At 35.0% G+C, this 25,721-nt stretch overlaps 3 protein-coding genes across 15 annotated transcripts in view; 2 read left to right on the top strand and 1 right to left on the bottom strand.

Moving 5' to 3' along the window:
* LOC124215170 (box C/D snoRNA protein 1) overlaps nucleotides 1-2,577 on the top strand; it is a 3,451-nt gene extending 874 nt beyond the window's left edge. Inside the window, exons 4-7 of the mRNA XM_046618230.2 lie at nucleotides 164-342; nucleotides 432-632; nucleotides 718-842; nucleotides 1,150-2,577. Of these exons, the coding sequence (XP_046474186.1) occupies nucleotides 164-342; nucleotides 432-632; nucleotides 718-842; nucleotides 1,150-1,340 (696 nt within the window). The 3' untranslated portion in view covers nucleotides 1,341-2,577. The remainder of the gene's footprint in view (nucleotides 1-163; nucleotides 343-431; nucleotides 633-717; nucleotides 843-1,149) is intronic.
* The window catches only part of Sec22 (vesicle-trafficking protein SEC22), a 19,229-nt gene extending 14,784 nt beyond the window's left edge, over nucleotides 1-4,445 (bottom strand). Inside the window, exons 1-6 of one of the 2 annotated variants that reach the window (XM_046618233.2) lie at nucleotides 4,328-4,445; nucleotides 3,998-4,244; nucleotides 3,412-3,521; nucleotides 3,077-3,237; nucleotides 2,838-2,984; nucleotides 2,571-2,726 (exon numbers count right to left, since the gene is read on the bottom strand). In XM_046618233.2, coding sequence (XP_046474189.1) covers nucleotides 2,578-2,726; nucleotides 2,838-2,984; nucleotides 3,077-3,237; nucleotides 3,412-3,521; nucleotides 3,998-4,072 — 642 coding nt within the window. In that variant the 5' untranslated portion in view covers nucleotides 4,073-4,244; nucleotides 4,328-4,445 and the 3' untranslated portion in view covers nucleotides 2,571-2,577. Of the gene's footprint in view, nucleotides 1-1,545; nucleotides 2,727-2,837; nucleotides 2,985-3,076; nucleotides 3,238-3,411; nucleotides 3,522-3,997; nucleotides 4,245-4,327 lie in introns of those variants that run through there. The other variant, XM_046618232.2, reaches the window with a different exon arrangement.
* On the top strand, nucleotides 4,393-25,721 carry Sec16 (Secretory 16). 12 transcript variants are annotated; one of them, XR_006882295.2, is made up of 22 exons: nucleotides 4,406-4,885; nucleotides 5,717-5,771; nucleotides 5,858-8,254; nucleotides 8,850-9,570; nucleotides 9,730-9,958; nucleotides 10,074-10,523; nucleotides 10,738-10,823; nucleotides 10,939-11,155; nucleotides 12,149-12,267; nucleotides 12,540-12,696; nucleotides 13,296-13,434; nucleotides 13,532-13,799; nucleotides 13,955-14,124; nucleotides 14,260-14,844; nucleotides 15,406-15,846; nucleotides 16,149-16,181; nucleotides 18,240-18,482; nucleotides 19,344-19,737; nucleotides 19,811-19,884; nucleotides 20,354-20,401; nucleotides 21,311-21,397; nucleotides 22,698-22,750. XR_006882295.2 is itself a non-coding variant. In XM_046618222.2 (21 exons), the coding sequence occupies exons 2-21, from the start codon at nucleotides 5,766-5,768 to the stop codon at nucleotides 22,776-22,778; spliced, it is 6,885 nt and encodes a 2,294-aa protein (XP_046474178.1). In that variant the 5' UTR covers nucleotides 4,407-4,885; nucleotides 5,717-5,765; the 3' UTR covers nucleotides 22,779-25,721. The 12 variants fall into 12 exon arrangements, 10 of the variants coding, with proteins under 10 accessions (XP_046474174.1, XP_046474172.1, XP_046474175.1 ...); XR_006882296.2 differs by having other exon boundaries at nucleotides 4,407-4,885; nucleotides 20,357-20,401; XM_046618222.2 differs by lacking the exon at nucleotides 20,354-20,401 and having other exon boundaries at nucleotides 4,407-4,885; nucleotides 12,161-12,267; nucleotides 22,698-25,721.

The raw sequence follows: 25,721 nt of genomic DNA, 5'->3' as shown, positions 1-25,721 counted from the left end.
TAACGCAAGTCAATTATTGATGATGTATATTTAGTTTCAGTCGAGAGTAAGATTCAGTGAACACAGTTTTTGCCAATGAAACTTTCATGTTTGCAACAGATTTGATTTCACAATCAACGATTCAAAATATTTTGTACCTAATCCCACTACCTTAATATTGCAGCATTTGCATAAGTTAAAGACAGCTGTCCATCACAGGAATACAAAATTGGAATTTTTACCTCAAAACTTTAGCAGACATAAAATCAATACAACATATTATAAATGGAAAACAAATGAATTGTTTTGGAGGATTGAATGGATTTTTCCGCAAGCAGAGAATATGAAGCATAATGATAATCGGTAAAGTGTAATTTAATACATTATCCAGAATTGTTTCTAGAGACGCTAATTTTGTGATTTAGAACGCAATGTTTACTTCAATCTTTCAGTGTCCTGGAAACTGAGAGATTGTCTACGATACTAGGTAGAGTTTTAGATCCTTTGACAATAGAAACCGAAGGTAGTGAGAGTATCGAAGTAATAAATTTGAAGATAGCGTACAGAGAAAAATTACAGTATTACCGAGCAGCTGGTTTTAGCAATATCAAAGTCCTTCTAAAAGCTGAGAAAGTGAAGAGATGTGATTCAAGGTTTGTTTTGCTCTGATTATAGAAAGATTATCGGACTGACACTTTATCGTCTTCGAATATCAATTGACACATTTATTTTTATCAGATTTCACGAGCTGAACCTTACTGAAACACTGAACGAAAATCTGGAAAATAAAACTATCATAGAATTTCCTGTTTTCTATGTGATACTGAAAGATCATTCAGATATGTACGAGATTGTAGACACTGGTGAGTGGTATTATTCAAAAGTAAAGGTGTCAATTTGGCAGACGAGGTTGAAACTAGCAGTCAGAATTAGCAGCCAACCGTTTTAATGTTCATTTGAATAAGGTAGTGAAGTCCAAATAAAAATTTTGTGAAATACCTCGAATCCTCAATACTTTTATAGAATTATGAGCGTAAAACTGAGCTGCATTTGACTATTTTCAAAGAGTTTAACACTTTTGGCTATTAGCTTCAACTTCATATTTCGTAGCTTGAACAATTTATACCACCATATTTGAACTCTATATTGCATTGCACTGAATATCAACAGATGAAGAAGAGGCATCAACAGAGGCTGAACAAACAAGAGGAAACCTCAAAAGAAAACATACAAATAATCAGAGAGTTAAAAAGAAGAATGAAGGAGTTCCAGTAAACTTTTTCTTTGACAATGATCTAACAGATTCAGAAAATGAAAGTATGGAAATGGTTTCAAAAAATAAAATGTACTCAAATTTATAAAATCGTTAGAAGGTTATCATATCGCTGAGATAACTTGGGGTATTCAAGTATGCACAGCTTCTGAAAATAATAACTTCAACTAATCAATTCTAATTAAAACCGTTGAATTATGTGCAAAACATTTCCGTGAAATTATAGGTAAGAAGTAATAGATTGAAACGCTTCATCTGAGTTACTTTTATGCATTTCCATGCATGACCAAATATTTGGTAGAAATTCAAGCTTTTATTGTAAATAGAACGTTCACTAGAACAGTGTAACCGAATTTGATACAAATACAATAATGATATTATTAATCATGAATACAGGCTACTATATTACACAATTTCCATAGACCCTATGTCTCTTTCAACAATGAGAGCTATTTTTTATGTATGTTTTCCCCAACAATACTTTATACCACGTAAATAATACATAATTTCCTAAGAGTTTTCAATGGGATTGGCTATGCATAATATGTCAAATTCCCATAAAAAACAGATTATGTTTACTCACTTTGATGGAATTAAAAATAAATTTGATTCGTGTATTCGGAAGTTGAAGCAAAATACGTATGCTTATATTTAAACACGAATATCCATCGAATGAAAATCATTTTGAAAGTGTTACATCACATGAAGAATAGAATTCTATATTCAATCGCCCGTGCGAAAACCTGTAGCAGTATAGATCTTTACAGAAGTAGTTTTGCTGTAAGCAAGTAACATTACATAATAACAGAAACATCTGTTCGTGTAACTTTTCAAAGAGCTCTTAGTACGCAATAATGCCTATGATATTCCTATTGCATTGCAGTTTTCCGATTTTTGTTTCAATTTTTATACATTGAGAAATTTAAATGATTGAATCGTAGATTAATATAAAACTATTGTATCTCTACTCATAGAAGTTCAAAGCTTTGTTTGAGAATTAAAAATGAAAAACAATTTGTTGCCTAACTAAATCACACCTTCCGATTATACAGAAATAAGACTGGAAACTCATCATGGACACAATCGAGGCTCTACTCTGCATATATCATGCCGTTCAAATTCTTTATATCAACTAAACGTCGTATTTTACGCTTGAAGTCAGTATACATAAATATATAATATTTCAGTTTCACTGAATGTGAAACAAAAAGACATTCTCCACAATACACAATGGTCAAAATATTTCGCACGCACGCCCTCTCATAGGTGAAGAATTTATCGATTCCATTTAAATCAATAACACAATAAAAATTCATACTCATCAATTATAGGATGAAAAAGTACAGTAGGAAGACGAGGAATGCAACTATCCCTGCAACTGCCTTTATGTACATTGATTTGCTGTTCAAATGCGTGGCATCCTTTCTGTACTTTTGTGACAACATTGACAAGTTCTGCGTTTTGGTATCTAATTCTGGAAAATGAAGATATTTATCAGAACAATTACAAGTCAGCATGCAATGCCTATAATCGGAGTTGTGTTGAAATGTCGGTTGACAATGTTCAGAATAACCATAGAAATTACCTGAAAGCATAGCTCCTCTCGAAAGAACATCATCGATATTTTGAACCATGATTCTTGTAACATCGTGTAATTGGTTGTTCAGAGCGCTCATATTTCTCCTGGACCGATTATCTGAGAAAGCCTTTTTTGCCTTTTGAATATACGTGTCTGCAAAGGCAATGATTTATATGAAAAAAACATGCCTTGAATATATGAGCTTTGACTAACCGAAGCAAGTCTAAAAGTAAAAGTTCTCTTACCAAATTCAATGAAACTGTAAGGTCTAGTGACGGTGTTGATCTTTTTACCATATTGTGCATCAAACTCTTGTGCAATATCTTCAAGATAGCTGTAAGCTACACGTTTACTGTAATTTCGTTCACACAATACCAAGTAACAAGCTTCTTTTTCGATAAGGTAACTGTAATAGGAAACCAAAAAATTTTCAACTTCCTTCACATTCACATACATTTGAAATTATTAACTTACAGCTTTAAACAATGTGTATTATTGTTTTTTATAATTCATGCATACATTAAATATAATAGAAAAAGAATAACAAAATGACGTAGTAAGATAACATGATCGTTCTTACTGAAATAAATATGGTCCAGTTTCTATCGTGCATCTCAATGGCGATTGTGGCCCAAGTTTCCTGAATAACATTTTGGCTTGATTCTGATATTCCAGAATACTTCTGCCACTCTGTAAGTAAAACATTAAATTTTTTATAATCAACATTGCTACGATATTGATATTAATTTGAACATTTGGATACGGAATCAAGATGATCAAGGTTCAATGCACAATACGTGATTTAGTAAGAATGCGTTGAACGGAGTAAAGAAAGGGCTTTGAAACTCTGAGAAAATGAATAAGAGAAAAGACGTGTGCTTACTGAATTGGATCAGCATATTGTTCTAGGAATAGGAGCAAAAACGAGTGATAAAATTGTATTAAACTAAATGATTGCAACAAGTCATGAATGAACTACGGATTCTTGATAATAATTACAAAGAGTAATGTATCAATAATTAAAATTTTTATTCACTAAAGGGCGAGCGCTTGGCCATTATATGGATAGAATTTTGAGAACAAGACAGGACGATTTGGCAATAAATATGGAAATTAATGAGAAAGTGACATTTCATCATAACAGTCGTTTTTAACAGCAATCTAACCTGTTCATCGTCCCGCATTGTAGCGGCTAGCGGCAGGCCGTCGGCTAACCTCGCGATCATGGTTAATAACACCATTTTTATTGGAATTTATGGAATATCCAGATTTATTCAGATAAAAACAGCAGTCCGTCTACTCATTGAACCTCCAAAAGCCCATTTGTACAGCGCTGGTAACTGATGTGGCCGACATCGGAAAACTCCATTTAGAATTTACCACGTCAGTCGCTGCATGCGCGTCGTTGACTTACTGTAAATTGTTTACCGAAGGTTAATATAACGAATTATTGTTGACAATTGAGCGCTAAAAACTGTTATAATAAATTACGAAACCTCAGATTTATCCAAGTTCCGCAAAACTTGTAATGCAATATTCTTGTGAAAAAAGATGTGAATTTAACAGCCGGCTTACTCGACGCACCAAAATCGTGGTTGTCAACTCATCGGTGAGTCTTTTGCATACCGGATAACCAGGCACTATTAATAACGCAATAAAATTGTCGGCGTGACAAATTTTGCGTGTAGAATCGTTGGTTCGGTATTAAAAAGCCCGCGAGTTACTGATTCGCGTCAGAAGTAGGTATTTTTTAAATTTAATTCAAAGGAAATACGGCGGGTTGAGAACCGTGACACCTTTTACCGCTATCTGTCGGAGAATTGTGCTCAACACCCTGACAATTGTGACCGAGGTATTCCACCTTAACGCCAGTGAACGGAAGAAGTTTGTGACGTGCTTAACCCAGATTTTCCACCGTCAAATGCTCGTGTTTGTACAACAGTTTTCTTAGCATGTTATGGATGTGAAAATGTGCTAAATTTATCGTAAATTCATTTATTACTCAGGTGTTCGTGACAATGTGTGATAGCGCTAGCTGCCAGAACGTTAACTAGGTGAGTAAATGACTTGAGAAAATAATACGATAGTTTGGTATCGTCACAACGAGTTGGTAATATCACAGCTGGGAAGGTATTTTCTGGCTTCCGAGGTCCATATCACCTGTAATTTCCCGACAGGCATTCGCTACTTCGTGTGAAAATCATTGAAATTTACATTGTGTTTCTTGTTATGTAATTATGCGACCGTTTACATTAGTATTGAAACAGATTCTTCACTCACAAGTTGCGGCTTTAAGACTCAATTCTTTTGATTCTGCATATATTTGAAACTTCATCAAGAACAAGTTTGATGTATGGAAGGATTTATTAATCTTTCAAAATTTAAAGTGTTGTCACTGCAAACGAACCTTTTCTTGGGATGTATCATCGCATGTCTATACTCGTTGTTTTTCTTATCTTTACCAAGGACCTTGACGCCTCGTCCAATTAGTTTAAATAAATTGATAAGCTAATTATGGACAGGATATCCTGTCACCCATTTTTACTCTTCAACAAAACACTTGACATTTCTCATAAATAATATTATACTACAACTGGTCAAGATTGGAATTCAATGAACTCATTCTTGATCGTCATGATGAATAGCAATATTATTTTTGTAATATCATCGAGTGATTAAGAATACAGTGGTTTTGAATGAACAAAAAAAGAAGGCTTAGACTTGCACCTGTGCATCCTTAAATGCTGTTATTTTAAATTATTTGACGATGCCGCAGTTATTTTTCATTTAGCTTGCTAACGGCCTAATTATTTGCTGCAGAAACTCCAAAAATTTACCAGTGGTGTATGTACACCTATTGTCAATATCTTCTGTTTTTTGTTCAGGTTTTAAATATCAAGCTTACGATAAGTGTGGTGTTGGAGCAGAAGTAATATGAACGTAAGTAACACATGGTTTATCGTACTGAACCATCCTACAATGTAACATAACAACTGGAACGAAATTAATTCTAAATTATTTTCCAGAATCCATATCGTGCGAGACCAGCTAGAGCTAGGGTGGATCATGCCGCAGTGTCAGGGTATGGATCTCAGAGTCAAAACACTTGGAGTTCTATGCAGCCTGAGAGACGATCAGGAATTTTGCCAGCGAATGTTTATCAGCAACAGCCCAATTCTCTGATTCAACCTCAGCAGCAGCAGCAGCAGCAGCAACAGCAGCAGCCACAACAGCAATCTCATGATCCCTGGGATTGGGGTACCGATAACGGTAATAATGGCAATAGTGATTCGTGGAATTCAAACACTGATCAAAAGTCAGAGTCTCTACATCAGCTTTCTCAGCATCATCAATTTCCTTCTGGCCGCACCAATAATAGTCAAAGTATACAGAATCCACAGCAGGGAATGTATTATCCGAATTTTAACAGAAATAGTAGACCCAATGTACTTAATCAACAGCCTACTTCTGGTGGTAATATTCCACGAACGAGTCTAAGCAGAGAATCTACACCAAGTAATAAAGATGGTTATAATCAATACACGCCTTACGAATATAATCAGCCACCACAACAGCAACAGCAACAGCAACAACAATATCATTTACCACCTAGGCCTAATTCTAAGTCAAGTCCTGCTGATCATTCGCAATGGTCTATCAGCAGTCAACAGACACCAAATTTACCGTCCCTTGGTAATAATTCAGGTGCTCAGCTGGATAACATAAAAAAAATACAGACTCCTCCACTTCCTCCTCAAACAAATACCTACAATTGGAACAATAGCGACCAACAGTTGGATCCTTCGCTTCGTAACTGGCAAAATCATAATGCCACGTCAGTCAGTGGGTCCTGGCAAGAACCATCGTTGGTAGCAAACAAGCAACAGCCCATAGAAAATATTAATCAGTCTCAACAGGGGCAACAGACTTCTCAAACGTTTGATCCACCTAAGGAATATACTTCGCCAGGACAATCCGAATACTACACTAACTGGAACAGTCAACAACATCAACAGAGTAATTTGACTAATCAATGGCCCTCAAATTATTCACGCAATACTTCAAATGAAGCAACACAGCCTATTCTGCATCAGAATATGGGAACTACGGTTATGAATCAGTGGCAACAGCCAATGTTTCAGCCACCTGTTCCTGCTGAAGAACCAGTAGGCACACAATCCACTCCATCAATACTCAATCAAGCTGATCAAAATGTTCCTTCAAATCAATGGCAACCACGGCAACCTCAATATGAAAATGTAATGCCAAAAGATTGGACCCCTGCACAAAGGCCTGTGGAATTGGTAGCTTCGGAAAAGGATTCAATTTCTGCACCTCATCAACAACATGACTCTCTTGAATCAGCAAAAAATAATAAAAGTATAAACGATTGGCAACATGCTCAGTCTCCTCCGTCACATTTTGCATCATCAACAGGCTCTGCAGTTTCTCATACATCTAACACTGCGGAGCAAATTCTAAGTGGTAACAATCACAATAATGAAAGGAAGAGATCTGTGGGTATATTATCACCGAGTTCCTCGTTTGTAAATGACTTGCCGATACCAACAAAACCTAATGCAATTGAAAAAAAAATTTCGGATGAATCAAATTGGCCTGACGGTGATGTTAATGTAGCTTCAAATGCTATGGCTCAAAATAACACCGAGGCAGATTGGTCGACGACTGCGGAATGGAATACTATTCCCACTGCCGAGTTGTCTAGTAGTTTTAGTCATTTACGGCTTTCTAACAAATCTAATAGGCAATTGGAAAATCAGACCCTTTCATCTGATATGCATTCCTCAAGTCACTCTACAGATGGCTGGAGTTCTCAACCTATTTCAGGGTCAGAAAATCCATCAGATAATTCACCACGTGAAAGTGTAGCCAGTGCACAGCCAGAACCCTACCGTGATTCAAGTGAAAGAGCTCATGCTTTAGAGCCTGAACAAAGTTTGGATAATCCACTTACCACATCTCAGTTTGAGCCTCAAGAACATGTATTACCTCAAACACATCAACCTGAGAACAGTAGGGCTGCCGAAACTGTTCCACAAAATGCTGGGTATGATCAATGGTATGCGCAGCGCAATCCTGTGGCTCAATCAGAAAATAGTTGGTATCGCAATGATCATCAGGGTAAATCACAAAAGTGGATGCATGAGCAGAACATTGAAAATTATGAAAACATACAGCAGTCTACTGAGTTTGGCAACTTGGAAGTTGTTACCCCTGTCCTGCAGAAACGGAATATTTATGGATCGCATGATTCCATGAATAGGGAAACATTGGACAATGAACCAAAGGCGAGTGTCAATCAAATAAAAGAATCTAGTACTCCAAGAGACTTTCAAGAAGATATTAACAACGTAGAAGTACCTTCACTACTACAGACGCAACAATCTCTTCAGGTCGAACAGGTAAATTTCCTTTGCACGAATCAAACTGTATCAAATGTTTAGTTGATCAAAAGTGTTGAAAGTTGTATTTATGCATCTACACTAACTCGCTTTCACAATGTGAGGATTTTGGTCTGAAACATTTAAAAGAAAGATTAATTGTAAGGGGAGTAAATGTTTCAAAACCCAAGTTTCAAAATTGCATAACTTCTGAATAAAATGTAGATAACACTGTATCAAGGAAAAAAAAAATGAATGCCCAGTATGCATGTATTAGAATATCAATGAAGTTGAAATTTACAATGTTGTCGTAACGAAGCATTACTAAACAAACGATATTTTACAACTTAGAAACTGGTTTACAGGGTTTGTCACTGAAAAATGACTACATTCTGCTTTATATACGATTTACTGCATTAGTAACAACACTAAAATTGTACAACAGCAATTTTAAAAAATATTTCCTTATGTCGACTTTACAAACTTCAACCTCGTGAATCTCGAGTATTGAATTTTTGAAGTAAGACTCTTCACGTAACCAAACCAACAATTTATAACCGTTCTCAGTTTGGTTTAATTTGACCGTACATCTCTGTAATATTTATATTAATTGCAGGCCCCTGATAATTACGAGTTCGCATCGAACGATAGAAACACGTTTTTGGAAACTGGTGAACTAACAGATTCTCATCAACAACACGAACCCACTCCACCTAGCCAAGATGACGAAAATGACGAAGTTCCTAATGATATTCCATTCTTAAGGGAAGTTCCTGGTCAGTCTAGTAATTCTGATCCTCGTCGAAACGATCCTACTGGGCAGGAGCAAAATATTCAAGTCGGTCCACGAAGCTTGGATCCTCGTAGAAATGATCCGTCAGGTCAAGAACACACTGTTCAATCAATAAGAAATATCAGTGATAGAACAGAGCGTAGAGATGTTCCACCTGGTCAAGAACGCAATGGTCCATTACCATCACGGACCGATACAGAGCTACCTGAACGTAGAAATGATCCTTCTGGCAGAGAAAGGTCATTACCCCCTCAACCACCTAGAAACGATAGTGTAACAGACAATCGAAGAAATTTATCGGAAACTAGGCGAAATGATCCTTCTGGGGAAGAATGTTTGCAATCGCAGCCAGTTGTGTCAGAGCCAGCTGATCTGAGGGAAGTACCTGGCAGAGGAAACGAAAATGAAGAACCTGTTCAGCAGGCAGACAGCGGCTTGCGCCAAATTCCTGGTGGCGCATCGCCCAGTGAAGAAATTCAAGTGGCTAACGATAGGGATGATGCAAGAGTAGTTACTGGATCCCAGGAAGTAGCAGCCCTAATCCGTTAGTTCAGCATTGAATATTGCTTTGGTTTTTATAATGTGATTTTAAAAATGTTTGTAGTAGACGGAACGGTTGTTTATACATGAATATTGATTTTGTGGTGTAGTTGAAAGATACAAATTGTAATAACAGTCGAGTTTTAATGTAAATAATTTTTAGCTGCAAGTACGAAACATGATCAATCGAACGACTCTCTGAGCAAGCGGGAAGAAGCTGTTGGTGCTTCTTTGGGTGAGAGCCAAGGTGGTGCCGGGCAAATAACCAGAATTGATTCCTACGAAGAAGGGGATGATGAAGGATCGGGAAACAGTAGGGATGAGAGCAGAGAACGTCGAAGGGAAAGAAGTCCAGAACGACGTGGTTATGAATACGACAGAAAAAGTAGATAGTAAGTTGAGCCAATTCGAAGGCTTTGATGACATAGTATGTAAATTCAACTTAATCTATTAACTAATTTCATTTTTATGTTGATAGTTGTTATTTTAAATTTTTGATTCTTATAGCTACGATCGTGACCGTGATCGCGATTTCGATGAAGAATACTATTATGAATCGCGACGAGGAGGTGATTTTGACCGCACTTATAATTCTCAAGAAGATCTCGATCGACGAGAAGGTCCGTACAGAGATGACGAACGGCGTCATACCAGTAGGGACGATTTAGATAGACGGGGAAGAGATAAAGATGATCCAGATAATCAAAAAATAAGATCTAGGCCAAAGGATGACCACGAAGATAGAAGGAGAAGGGATGACGACAGAAGAAAAGCACGAGAAGAATTAGATGCAAGAGGAAGAGACACCAGAGATTATGATCCTAGATATTACCGAGACAGAGAATACACTGATCGAGACAGAAGAAGAGAGCCCGATAGGCGAGGGCGCAGATATGAAGACTATGAGCCTCGGGATCACTACAGACGAGATTACTATGAAGATCTGTATGCTAGAAAGTGAGATATTAATCAAATACTTAATTTTTTGCAGCTTAGAATACCACGATTTTAATTTTAAAACATGATAACGAATACCCGCATGATAAAGTATGTACAAAGTCGTTAAATCACTACTGAAAATTGTACTGCAAAGATTCAAATTATAATTCGCTTCAAGTTCGTTGTATCCTAAAAGATTATAAAAAATGACCAAGCAATACCTCTATTATAGCTCCAGGCCATCCAGTAGATCATCTTACAACGACAGAGATCGAGATTATTATCCTAGGTCAAGAGATCCACATTTTGGACATAATGGTACGAAAAGTGAAATATTACTTCAATACTCAATCACTACCGTTTTTTTGAAGCAATGACTGTTGAACAGTGACTTAAATGTCGAGAAAATTTACAAGTGTTATTGTTTGCTTAGTCTACGGTGGTGCATATGCGGATTATGGTGCAAATTATGGATCCAGTTATTACGCGTATTTGGAGAATATGCGACGAACTAATCCTGCTGCTTACATGGAATGGTATCAAAAATATTATGCCTCCCAACACCAACAAGCACATGCTGTTAGAGGAAATACTAGCTACCCTGAGGATAGAGCCAGTGTTCATTCAGGACGTAGCTCATGTGACGAAAGGTGAGCACATATTAGTTCAATACATAAAAGTGAATTTACATCATAATTCCTATTTTATTTGATTGCCAACGATTTTTATGCAGCAACATTTTACCCTGAAAACATGTATCGTATACTTGAAATGTGTTTTGGTTTTTTATCTTTGGAGCAGTATATTTGATTTTTTCAATTAATCAAAAAGGGTGCAGCTATTTACTTTGTGACAAACTATATCGCCCATCTATTACATATCAGATTGTTTGCAAATCCAAGTATCTGCTTCCACTCACCGAATAAGGCATTGTACGTCTCGTACTTTGGGTCCCCTGCGTGTTCAAGGAGTCCCTTATGGCGGCACAGCACCACGTGTCACAGTTTGAATAGGTGAGACTGAGTAGCCAGTGCACTCAGTTCAAGTTTCAATTCTTACGTATGCTCATTTGTACGGTGCTAGTTGCTTTCAGGCATAGTGCTGGCTCCCTAAATCATCGTCTTACAGATGCTGCCTTTCACCTGATGATATATTTTGAAGTAATGGTGATCTATCGTCGTAAGATTGTACAATAAGAATTCCTGCCTGTCCCTTCAATGTTAACTAAAAAATATCAATACTTGCATATGTAATATATGTATGTACCTACTCTTTACGCAAAGTTGGTGCTAAAATATGTAGATTTCTCGAGACTCCATTGAATATACAGGTTTCAGTAAATGCAGCAATTAGATTACTCGTTAGTAAACTTTCTTAAACTAGATGTCTAAAACTCCCCAGAATGAAGTTTGTGATACTATAAAATATCAATCACGATAAAATAGACTTGAATATTTCAGTATTGAACTTTTCAGGCAGAAGTTGTGTTTCTATATTATTGTTTTGAAATTGAAGTATTGCTTATTAGTTAGAATATATTTAATTGTCACTAATAATGATATATTATTTTCTATATTATTTTCAATTTTTTACTTATAAATATGTTGCAACGTTTTTATATCGTTGAAACATTTTTAATTTAGTTTATGTGACAGGACAACTGGAGACAAGCGTACGATAGGTGATATTTCCCTATTAGAAGATACGACAATTGGATCGGCAAGACTGACTCCAACCAAGTTTTCCACATCCCATGTTCAAGGTAAGCCAATTTTTAGATAACTGGCGAATGTCTCTGTGTCATTTATACTAAGTAAAAATTTATGAGCGTATAAGACTGATATAATCCTGATATTGTTTAATATCCTATCTAAAGATTCGAGTTCTTGAGATTTCATTCGATTTATTTATTTTATTTTGCTACTACCACTAGATTAAAAATGTTATACTACGACTTCATTAGAATCCTTTGAATTTTATATTTCGGGAAATATTTTGGGCCAAGCTATTGTATTTGTCGTGTCAATTTTTTAGCTAGTTTCTCCACTGGCTCGTTGGTTCACGTGCATGCAAGTTATCCGGCTGATGGAGAACTTGCTAGAGTGGATGTCCTTCGCGTGTCAAGTCTACTCGCACACGATCCTGTTGTACGAGAACTAGTGGCATATCCTGGCCCTCTGATTAAGCAAGTGTAATTAATATTCTCTAATCTAGGCATGCGTAGATAGTTATTCAATGAAAGATTACATGTTGCGTGATTGAATGCTGCAATACTAGAACGTGATTCGTTGGAATTAGTGTTTTTTATTAGTTACACACAAAAAATAAAAAAAATTACCGAATGGAGACAAAGTGACAAAATAATACTTTTATAGATAAAATTTCATTTACGAAGTTTGCAACTTCCCAACAGTTGGTAATCTAATCTCGAATATCTAACATCTATTACAAGATGTAGTCTGTTGTGAATGCCAGAAACAAAATGACTTTTTCGCAAGTAACTTCAGTTTTCATAATTTTTTTTTTGTTTAATTTAATTTTATAGTATCTGGCGATTCAAATAGGTTATTCATATTTTGATAATTTTTCAAATGATTAATATTATCAAAGTTTTTCATGTGCTAAGTATGAGAATCGTTATTTTCAAACTCAGCTCAGTATTTAATTTTCTGCTGTATTCGGTTAAAGATTTTTGTAGAAACATCGCGAACTAGTAAACGTATGAGCATGTGTTGTATTTCTATGTTCATAACACGAGTTTAATCGAGTGTTTGTTTGAATTTAACACAGGGGTGTGACTCACAAGAAGACTATCATTGAATACTGCGAAGCCAAGATTAAAAAAGCAGAATGCAGTGAAGATGTGGATGATCCGGCGTCTTATATATTGTTGTATAAACTTATGGTGATGCTGATTCGACAGAATGGGGTACTGATGCTTAAAACAATTACTGGAACATTTTATATTATTTGGGTGTCGTATCTAAACAGAAATCACCACTAAGCTTGACGTATTTAATGTCTAGAATGTCGTTGGAGTTGACATAGCAGAATTATTGCTCTCGAATCAGAAGTCCTACCCATACACTGGAAAGCAGCGAGAAGTGCGGCTCAGAAGAGAATCTGTCATTTCTCAAAAGTCTGTTGGTACAAGCGGTGATGAGCTTAACAGAGACACCGTTACACCCTTGGACACAGACGATACTGGAAACCTAAATAAACCACTTTCCACTGATCAGGTCACTGATCACTTTAGGGAATTGCTTTTATATGGTTGCGGCCAAGAGGCATTGGGTAAATTTTCATGTTGATTCGGACTATAAGATTCTTAATTATGTATATCACAATATTCATACCTTTTTATTTCGCTCTCTGTAGCTTTTAATTGTAAGCTTCTTTCGAATCTGCCTGATAACACAGTTAAGTTGTACAATCTTTTGTTTTCTCAGAATATGCAATGGATAAGGGACTCTGGGGACATGCCTTGTTCCTAGCAAGTAAGCTAGATAAACGAACGCATGCATCTGTTATGACTCGATTCGCCAATGGCTTGATGGCAAACGATCCGTTACAGACTTTGTATCAACTACAATCTGGTCGAGTACCTGCTAGTGTTACCGTAAGTTATGTAAATCTGTTATTATTCCAAGAAGTCGGAAAGGTGAATGAGTATCGACATGTAGTGTGAATGATTTTGTATGTCACATAGTATTGACGCCTACGTTGTGTTATATAATTTTGTTCTGTATTTCAGTGTATCGCAGAGCCAAAATGGGGTGACTGGCGACCTCATCTTGCGATGATAATATCTAACACATCTCCTAATCCTGAAATTAATCGAAAATCGATTACAACCTTGGGCGATACTTTGTTTGCTCGAAATCATGTACACGCAGCCCACTTCTGCTACGTTTTAGCTCAAGTCGATTTTGGACCTTACGGAATGCCAAATAGCAAGCTTGTTCTGCTCGGATCGAATCCTCACAAACCATACAACGTTTTCGTAACAAACGAAGCTATCATGCTTACTGAGATTTACGAGTACGCTCGCAACCTTAGCGAACCTGGTTTTACGCTAATCGATCTGCAGACTTTCAAATATGGACTGGCTGTAAAATTGGTGGATTATGGACTCACTGAAAAGGCATTGTTATACATCGAACAAATTGCTGTAAATATCACTCGTGAGCCATCAAAATACCCGATTTCGTTTGTGGAAAAGCTTCACAACTTGGGTGACAGAATTAAGTACAGTGATCCAGTATGTAAGGATTCAATCGAAGATGTCGCTAATCTTGGATGGTTGAACAGCCTGGTAGAAATCCTCAATAAATACAAGGTGGGTGGAGTACCTACATTTAATGCACCATATTGACTCTTCGATTTATAAGAAATTATCGTAATGCGAACCATTGCTACTGTGACAATCTAATAAATTAACGTGAACTAAGTTTGTCGGAAAATTATACGAATTTTTGCTTATTAGAAACCGCATAAAACATGTACAATTTTATCCTTATTTGGTTTTTGATTATTTGTAACATCTTGTGAATTTATGCCATTCTGTTCTTTCTTTGTACAATAAGCAAAACTCCTGACAAAAGAGTTATCTATATTTTGATGTAATCGTCGTTGTTGTAAATGGTTCACCTTGTATACTAGCTTTAAGGTTGATTTTAACATATTTTGCTTTCTTTGTTAACGGAATGAACTTTTACTCCATATAGTGATATTCGAATGTTTATGACTATAATAAATCTTAAATTGGCGTCATCTTAAACAGTCTACCAAAAATTAAATATAACAAATTATTAGCATTGAAATAGTTTAAGTGTAAGTTAATTAAGCTCTACGATCAGCAGTTTCATTGATCTACATTTTTTGCACTAAATTGTTACAGACTGGTGAGATAATTAAAGATGGAACGTATGACGCACAAAATGATAGCACTAACCAACAACGAGAACAGTATGAAAGTCAGCAAACACAACAGCAATGGGTTGTAGCTCAGTCTGAATATTCAGATGGTCCAACTTCTCTTATGGAACCCACTACATCCGACGTGAAAAGTGATTGGCAGCCAATGTCTTTGCCTAACGCAGTTCAAGATCCGTATATACCAAGCGGTCAAACTTCGCAATACATCGAAAATTCAGTTGACTCAGCTCAGCACCAGCAACCGCAATCGCAGGTAGATTATTGGAGACAGCAAAATTACACTCAACCTGAGTATAGTGCTCCAGATTATTCTACCGAGTGGCAACAACACTCGGAACAGCTCCAATATCAGAATGAACAACCAGACAATACGGATAATGTACAACAAGAATGGAACTATGAGGTACGGAATTGAGAGCTAATTAAAATGCATCATGTTATTGATGCACCACTATTTCGCTCTTTAACATTTTAACATTTCACGGAAAGGAAACCTTGGTTATTGTTTCTATCATTAGAGTCGTATCGAATGTTGAATAACAAGTGATGTTTTTTCATAATCTTGATTTATTAAAATCGTTGACATTGGTGAATATGGTTTCAACTTGAACTAGAATAGGATGAAAATTTTACACAGCATCTCAAAAAGAGTTTACCAATTGAATTAACCACATCATCTCTTTCTTGACACTTACTCATGGACAGTCAGAGAAGGAAGAGAAGCCACCTACGCCTGATGTAAGTAATCTCACAAGCACTTCGCATAGTACTCTCAGCTTCAATCAACTGTCAGGTGCTCCTACAGATAATTGCCTGCGTCAGCGTAAACCACTAAACAATCCAGACTTAAATGTCAGTACGAGTATTGAGGAAACTTGCGTTGCTCAAGACAGTTTTCCGCTGCTTTCATGTGTTACTGGTTTTGGTGAAAGTTGTAAACCACACAAGTCTTTGAAATCTGCAAAGTACCCAAAATTGTCATTATCATATCCAGAAATAAGGTCTGGTGATAAAATTAACTCAAAATGCACAAGAGTCACTAAAATTGGTTCAAAATTATCGAAACCACCTAGTTGCAAACCTGCTGTATTTTTGAAATGTAAACCGAAATCAATCGATCAGCCAGTGGCTGACCACAACTCAGATGCTGAGTCTGATGATAATCTACAGTCTGATAATTTTGATTTGCAAAAAAAATCGAAACTCCTAATAACTCAATCTATAGCTGCGAACAAAGAATTTGAAAATACGAAAGCAGTCCACCTCAGTGATTTAGATGTCCAGATTAATGATCGTAACTTTGAACTGGTTAGCCGATATCACTTGACAAATAGAAACCCACATTCGATTAATAACCCTAGGCGTGATAGCCAGAGTTTGAAACAATATTGCAATTTTGAAGAAAAAAAAGTAGTCAGAGTGGCACCTCATATTCGGAGTAAAGATATTATTTGTGACACCGTTGATGCATGGTCTATTGAATCTACTGCTCAATTTAGTGCAGATCGCTCACATTACAAACCGCTTATCTTTGGGGGAACATATCCGATAGATATGCCTTTGCATAGAAATGCTATCGAACGTGCAAGGCAAATAAGGCAATATGTTCAGGATGGCAAGCACATCTCAAAAACTTTTGATATCGATGCTCCAACAAATGAGAGTATTTAAAATACACCTTACTAGATCTTCAAAAAAATGCATTTACGATTTCATCTTCGACATATGTTTTCACGCATTTACCGTAGCGCTATTACCAATAGTTTTAATACATGATCATAAATTGTTGTTTTAAAAGTATCTGGACAATTCATTTAAACTTCTCTGTTAAGCATGTTACAGGTGTATTTGATTCAATTGGAATCAAAGTAAGGCTCTAAAATGTGGAAATCTTTTAATAATGTACAGCAGAATAATTTAGAGTGAAGTTCAAATCTTGATCTACTTTGTATTATTGATACAATATCTATTTATAAAATTTTATTACATATAAATATTAATATTATAATACTACTGTCACATTTATTATTACCATTATCGGTATTGACCCAAGGATCATCTTTATACACTTAACTATCTGCGTTACATATGTAAATAGATGCCTATATAATGTATATGAATGTTACATAGTGAGTAATATGAAATAAAACTATTCTGTTGTACTAAAGTTGTAAGTTTTGCAAATGTTCAAGTTCCAAGAAAAGGGAAAAAATTATGCTTAATATGATTTTGATTGATCTTTTTTTTACTTCAAATGATATGAGTGGTTGATAAAAAATTTCAATGTGTTACTAATGAAGAGTTTCTTTTTTCTGAACTATTTTCAGCAATTAATCGATAATTAGTCAATGAAACAATGTCGCAAAATCTCTGCGTGAAGTTTAGATTTCTTTTTTTAATAATACTAATTAATTCTATTAACCATGTTACTCTATAACTGTGCTTGTGCTTATTTGATCAATCATAACAGCGTGGGAAACAGAATTCTAAATGTTATCTGCACTGTTAGTTTTTCCGTATACATATAAATGTATATATACGTACGCATATACAGTTATATATTCGTGTAAATTTATTACTTTATAGATGTTTAGAAAAATAAATGCATTTCAATTGAATGTCTGCAAAGTTGTTCATTGATCACTGTGATAACTACAGGACAGTAATAAATTTATCATACAATATTAATGTAGCCCTGTAACAGGAAAATGTAATTGAATTCTGAGCATCCTATTGCAGTAAGCAATGATTCACTTTGCACGTGGTTACGATAATGATGTACACATCTTGTTCCAGCCTCATCCAGTGATAAGTATGGGACCATCCACAAATAAGCAATACGACCCGTTAGCAGAACTTGACGCTTTGGATACGCCAGGGCAGACTCCAAAACCAGATGGAGAAAAAAAGAAAGCACCTGGAAAACAAACGGAAAAGAAAAATTCAAGCAGTGGGGGTTCGTGGTTTGGAGGATTCTTCAGCAAACTTGCTCCAAAACCAAAAAATCAGATGATTTTACCTGACGATAACAACCCAGCAGTAAGAACACGATGATTGAATATACTTATTTTTCTGAATATAAACTGCACATTTATGGTGGCGAAGTTTGGGAAACAATTTTATATTTCATCTTTTGTTGCGAAGGGCTCGCGAAGATACTTGTGGTAATTGCTCAGCCTTAGTTGGAAAGTGGAACACTTAAAGGCCAGTATGGTGTGGGTTTAGTTATTGAAGAGTAATGGCTAACAGTTTTTATCCTGTAAAAATATAAGTGTACCTTACGCATTAAAATCGAACACATAAATATCCGCTAGCTGATATTCTGTTGAACTAGAACTGAATGTTCGATGGGGTAGTTTTCTATAATAATTCATTTTTAAATGTCTTCTTATTACTATAATACTGTTTAGACGATCCTCTTTCACACGTAGTGGAAATCAAATATACGGAAGCCTCTGGTGTTCTTTCTTTACCATAAATATCGTCTCTGCGATTCTGGCGCTATTTTAAAAAGTATCGATTGATTTGAGTCAATAAAATAACAGCTATCCAGTCTTCTTAACCTCTTGAATCGGAATTAAAGTTTCAAATGCATGACAAATATTTTGGTCAATTTTTTTATAAACCTTGTTGTAAAATGCCCGATGTAGTGTAATTTAGTATTATTTTTTGTTGATATTGTATACATATGCATGTATTTCAAGCACAGAGCTGGTGAATAGTCTCCATGATTGAAATTCTTATAAAAATATTACCATTTTTACAACCTCAATAATCTCTGCGAAAATCTTATGAGAGGGTTGTATTGTATAAATCTGACAATAATACTTGTTAATTAGCAGTATTTTAAAATACCTGAAGAAAGAAAAGGTAAATGCTTCTTTTCCTTGTGTGTTTTAGATTGTGTGGGATGCAGTTAGCAAAAAGTGGACAAACAAAGATGCAGATGGTGAGGATAGCTCTGGTGCCTTGGCGCCTCCACCAAAAGCTTCGGAAATGGGTTTCAGACCACCACAAACAGAATCAGTGCTTCCGCCAATGACGATGCAGTTGTCTGGTGACAATAAAGTGGGCCAACTAAACGACAGTTCTAACAGCAATGTTCATAAACCACCTTCTGGAAACAACATGTTCAAAATGCCGAGAGGCCGAAGCGCAAGGACAAATTACATTGATATAATGAATCCTGGAGGATCTAAGACTGGTGGCGTTGCACCATCTGTAACACCTCCTATAACTGCTGCTCCGGTACCTCTTGCTGCGTCATCGCCTCAATTTTTCATTCCTGCACCAGGTGGTACATTTTTTTCTCAGAATGGTTTACGGATCTGTTCCATCAGAAACCAACATGGTTTAACATTTTTCAGTTAATGATCCAGGTGCTCCGGTTGACTTTTTGACATCTGCTTCAGTAGCCAATGGTGACATTACGCAGCAGGGGGTAAGTCATACCAAGAATATCATTTAATTTTTGTCGTTAATTATATTTGACATGCACAGTTGCATTCAATATACTGAATTTATAAGCAACAATACAGTTTCACGCATGTTTTCACTACATTTATATGCTGATCACAGTATAAAACTTTTTCTTTTATTTTCTCTTGCTCTGTTTCATTGTTGGGCATGTATTTGGAACTGTAATGTTAAAAAAAAATTGTGATATAGTCTGTGGTAGAGAGTACTTAATTTAAAAAACAACTCTTCTGTACAACGAATCTGAATCAATTGAGCATCTTACAAAGCAGTAAAGTCAAGCTATACAGAGACAGACTTATGATTGCCAAATTTCAATCAAATATTTTACTATTTGTCCGCTATTGAAAGCAATCAGCGTATGCGGCATTGACATGTTCCGTACACACTTAAGGCTCTATATATAATACATATTTTATGTTTCTCTTTGCAAGCAGTCTGGGGAGAAGAATGGCATAGCCAACTAACAATTGTTACAAATAGTAAGGAGACTTTATTAATTTGCGATTTTTTTCATTTTCACATTAAACATACATATATCGCTTGTTTCTGTTGTTGCAATTGTTGTACTTTCGACATTTTTTATTCATATGAGGGTCTGAATTCCACTGCTAGGAAATGCATTTTATTATTCTGCTATGATAGATTACGCAACCTTCAATCATGTGGTGTAAGTTAAATTTAATTAGAGAAGTTTGGGTAATTATAATTAAATCTTGCACCTGAATTCGGAAAATATTCCTCCTTCGTCTATTTCGAATTCTGGATGAAATAATTGTAGATATGTTTATATTACCACATCGAATTATGATTTATAGCACGTACATGTAAACACACGATGCAATAATTAAATAGCATGTAGTGCATATCATACAACTCAATTTTCTGCTATGGAGGAAAGACTGAGTTTTGAGCTTGGAAAAAATTCATTGCTTGCTATTGTAATTTTGAAATTACTATATTTAAGCTAGAGTACCTTTCACATCCGCTAGTATCATGGTTTTTATGGTATCAGAGTTTCGAAACAAGTCTCATTTTGTTTGGTGTGTGTACTAAATATGCATGATGTCCCAGTGGTGTGTAAAACACATTACTGTTTCTTCAAAATCTTATAGACTAACTGTCACGTTAGCTCTTCTTAATATCTGTTTATGCATTACATGGCATTGATATCGAAGTTGACATGGACATGATGACTTAAACCATGTTTACGAAAATAGATATGAAACAGTAACTTTGGATTCTTACAAAATTTCTTGCAATAAGCTATTCAACATGTTTCTGCTTGCTGAACGCTCAATGCACTGTAATAAAGTAGATTACGAATTAGAATGGCTTAGAGGCAATATCAGTTCTTGAGACAACGTTATTGTGTTGTATGTGCAATTCAGCTCTCTCGGTGGAGCTCGGCAAGCTCGCTTTCACGAGAGGTACAGAGCTACACTATGAGGGATCCGCGTCTCCTTCAACAAGAAAAGGTAATAATTCTGACGTCTGGCATTAATTATTTTAATGTGCTTGACGTTATCTATTATAGAGGCATTATGAATCTTTATAATGTTTTTAAATCTTCATAATCTTCAGGTTATTCTTCGGAATTTCACTATACAGTAAAAGTATTAAAAAACATTAGATATGTGTAAGGTAAGATCAAAGTAGATTGCAGACAGTATTTTTTCGCAAATGCTTTTTCAATTTTTCTGCTTTTTTCTTATTAGTGTTCAACAGTTATTTAAACGAAAATTATGTTGAAATTCTTGAGAGTAATCCCTTCTAAACATCAAGCTTACAGTTTCACGTTAATACTTTGTTGCATGCATGGTTTCAATATCTAGCTTATACATACTGCTGTATAAAAATTTAAATTTTACTCGCAGCTTAAAAATTCATTTATGAAATTAGAACTTATCCCAAATCATCTCATTTGTCCTCATGCGTATCTTGATCGTCGATTTCATACTCTATGCTAATGAGAAAATATTTGTGCTGACAAAAATGCTTTACATAATATGTAGAACAAAGAATCTAACATTAAATTCATCAATAATGGTGCCGGTTTATAGTTTACAAATATTCATGGTGTTGGTTAGTAGAATTCTACTACAATATGTTAGTGAAATGCTGCTGAAAAAATTCTCTTGGATAATTGAATTTTGAAGAAGTTGAATATTTTATATTAACAATTAGCAGTATGATGGCTGCACTAGTTTTACCAGTATTACTTTTTCCGTAATGAAATAATACATTGCAACTGTTTGTATTAATAATTTCAAATTATACTTGATACATCTATCATTTGTATACTAGGCACAAGTTGGGGAGCACTGCCTACAGCACGTAATTTTAGACGTTCAAGGTGAAACGGAAGAGAGTTAAGCAGTATGATTATGCTGGATTAACTAACTATTAAGATAATAATATCTTGGTGTATACAATCACAGAAATTACGATAAAGTAACTGTTGTATTAAAATAATACATACGCTTTTATTTTCTTAATCGCCAAGTGAAGCTCGAGAAAAAGTTTCTGGAATTAAAATGAATAATAAGTTTGACATTTTTACATGTCCAGACTCCATTATAGAAGGATATACTAAAATTAAAAAGCTGTTCTTAAACTTGATTTGTCCTTACTTCTTATTTGTTTGTACTGATTATCAAAATGTGTTACATATTACAAATCTCGAAGCTTGTTTTTTTTTATATGACTTAATATATGGTAACTAGAACGCGTTGCTTTATGTGCTCTATTACTTGACGTACTTTTCCATGCTTACAGGGACCAATGATGTTCAATCCAACAGACGTGAAGGATTCCACTCTCAAAAAGGCGTCACGAAATAGATATCCACCACGATAAGTTTGCAAGTTGCATTACGTAGCTTGAATAACATTTTTATACATTCACATAATGAACTGAATAACAGGGCGTTGAGTCTAGCATGTTCATGATTAAGTGGTTATACTACTACTAGCTAGGAAAAGAAAAAAAAAGAAAACAAGTTGCATCTTTTCTTGCGAGAATATTAGTAATGTTCTTGAGATGAAATGATCAGAGAAATGGCTATAGATTTTCGGCTGCCAATTGGGCTTTCAGTCCCATAGTTACTAATTATAAGTAGGAAAATGTTATGAATTTTTAAAGAAAAGCTCTGTAATATGGATTGCTCTGAGTATGATGCAAAAGGCTCACTTGAAAAATTCGTTTTCGTTTCTACTTGTTATTTTATAAACTACAAATGTGTAGTTACTTTCGTTAGTTTTCAAGTTTTAGACTACTTTTGAGTAAAGGATTCCATTAGGTGTGTTTATATGGTATCGGTTTTTTTATTTAGTTGAAATTTGATTCGATTAGTCGAAGCACTGAGGGTTGAAATAAGAAACTTTTCAGTGCCTTTTTGTATATAAATTCTAAACCGCAAAATTGTATGTGTAGTTTTATAATACAGTCTTGAACAATATTATTACTGGACAAGGGGGGATATCTATACTGAAGATAAATAAAACACTAATAAACTTATCTAGTTTTAAACAGAAATTGGCGGATGAATTTTTTGCAATAAATTCCTTCACCTCAGGTATCTGTGCCTATCTGGAACTGAAATCATTGTCCTTTATTTAATGGTAGTTTCAAACTAATTTCCATTTACATTCATGAATGTTTAAATAATAATTTTCAAGAGTTTATTAAAATTTATTATGTCAATCTTATCGTACGCTTATACAAATGGTTTATTTGTTGAATTTCACCAGAAACATTTTTCACATCACTGTTAAAACTGTTGTTCAGAAGCTTCGAACTACTGTCACAATTAGTTTGTTGACAGAAGCCTTTGTTTTTACGGCAATATTTAATAAGCTTGTTTGTCGCAAGCTTATGAATAGTGAACTGTATGTTCATTTAAATCCTCGATTCAAGACAACTGTTATTGGCATGCTTCACAAGCTGTACGAATATTTCGATACTAAATTGGTAGCACAACTTTTTGAGTGAAAATGTGAGTAAAAAATTACTACACTAACCGTAGAGTAATAATAATTCGGTTAATTGAAAGAATAAAAAATAATAATCTTAAGAACTGCCGTTCAATGCTGTTCCAATGGTGCTCTCGTACAGTTATGTTACGTACAGTCGTATCAAGTTGGTTCATAGTGCTTTTTTTTTTTTTCAATGTGGCTTACACAGAACGTCGTGGATAAAAGCTGTACATTTCCTTATGACATTATTTGTAAAAATGAGCAGCTTGCACTAATGATGCTCGTTAAGATTATATCAATCCCGAAATAGCTCATTTTTTGGTACTTTTTATTGTCAACGATATACGATAGTCATTAGTGAATATTTCAGCAATTGTATGTATTTAATGAATCGGGCCTCAATGGTTGATGGCCTAGCACTCCTGCAAGTGAAATGCTTGGCTTCTTTTCAATACTATGCTATGCTTATACCATTAGAGCTTATAATTCGACTGATTGTTAGTTGTCTCTTGTTGAAATCTTAATTTCACTCGCAAACAGTCGAACAATATTTTCCAAATTGCTCGAACTAGGAAGTTGAAATAATTGTAATTTTATCATGCAGGCGATATTTATTGTAAATAGGTAATTGGTTGTAATTTTTGAAGTGAACTTCTGCCAAAATGATGAAGAAATGATTCTTTTAATTCGCTCTATGTTGGAGCGTAAAAAGTACCATAAACGTATGTTATTATACGGTTAATAATGGCAAAGGCAGTCTGAATGATTGATTCGTAATAAGATATAAACAATATAATGTTGATTATTTGAATATGGAATATCTAGCCAAGGTAATCAATTGAAAATGAATTTTTTTCGCCCATGCTACTGTTTACATTAAAAACACTTTCATAGTCATTTCCTGCAAGTAAAGTAAGTAGTGATATTTTAAGGAAAGAAATGTCATAACTTTCGAAAATATTTCACTCTTTGTTTTCTATGTTTGATTTCATGTTGTGTCACAATTGTTTAATTATTTATTGATTCTGTAGGATTCGTACTATTGATTTAATTCAAATTTATACATATATAAAAATATTGTTTGTGTTTGAGTCACCATATGTTATTCGAAATAATTGGAATTAGCAGTCTGCAGCTATAAAACTGTATTAATTTTTCTATCAAACTTTTAGTTTAAATAGTGACCCAAATAGTGTTTATTTTAACTCCAGCAGACAAGTTGAATTTGTACAGAAAATAGATGTTAAATTATTAATAGCCCTCTAGCTACTTGAAAGAAATGCATTCCCGAATGTCGTGTTGTAAATTTTCACTATTGCTTTGACTTGGGGATAATGACAATTCATTCGATTCCGTTCGTTTGTTATATTTTATTTTTTTACGAGCAGAGGATTCACCCAATTCGGTCATGCTAATCACCTAAAACTATTCGTGAGTTTAGGAGTTGTTGAGAATATTTCCTTTAATTGCTGGATACAAAATCCTCACCATGTTTTTTGCTCATATAGCGATATGTACTCATACCTGTGAGTGTACCAACTAGAAATTACGTTGAAAAACCATCTTATGCACAGGCTGTTGATCAAGGAGACCTGACACGATATCAGTGTTGTTATGAAAAGGAAGTATTACGTGAGCTGTATGTTACGTATGTGTAAGTTTGGGAAGAGATGTGATTTGGTTTGAGATGTAACATATTATATTATATTGCAATTCATCCAGGGTTGATGTGCGTTTATGGGTAGTACAGATAATGTGTATTATATATGATTATATTAATTAATGTCATTTACCACAATGATAATAAAATGTATTACGAAATCTA

This window comes from Neodiprion pinetum, chromosome 3 (assembly GCF_021155775.2).
Source record: "Neodiprion pinetum isolate iyNeoPine1 chromosome 3, iyNeoPine1.2, whole genome shotgun sequence".
NCBI classification, from domain to species: Eukaryota; Metazoa; Arthropoda; class Insecta; order Hymenoptera; family Diprionidae; genus Neodiprion; species Neodiprion pinetum.
Note: the sequence above shows the minus strand (reverse complement) of the source record. Positions and strands in the feature narration are given on the sequence as shown.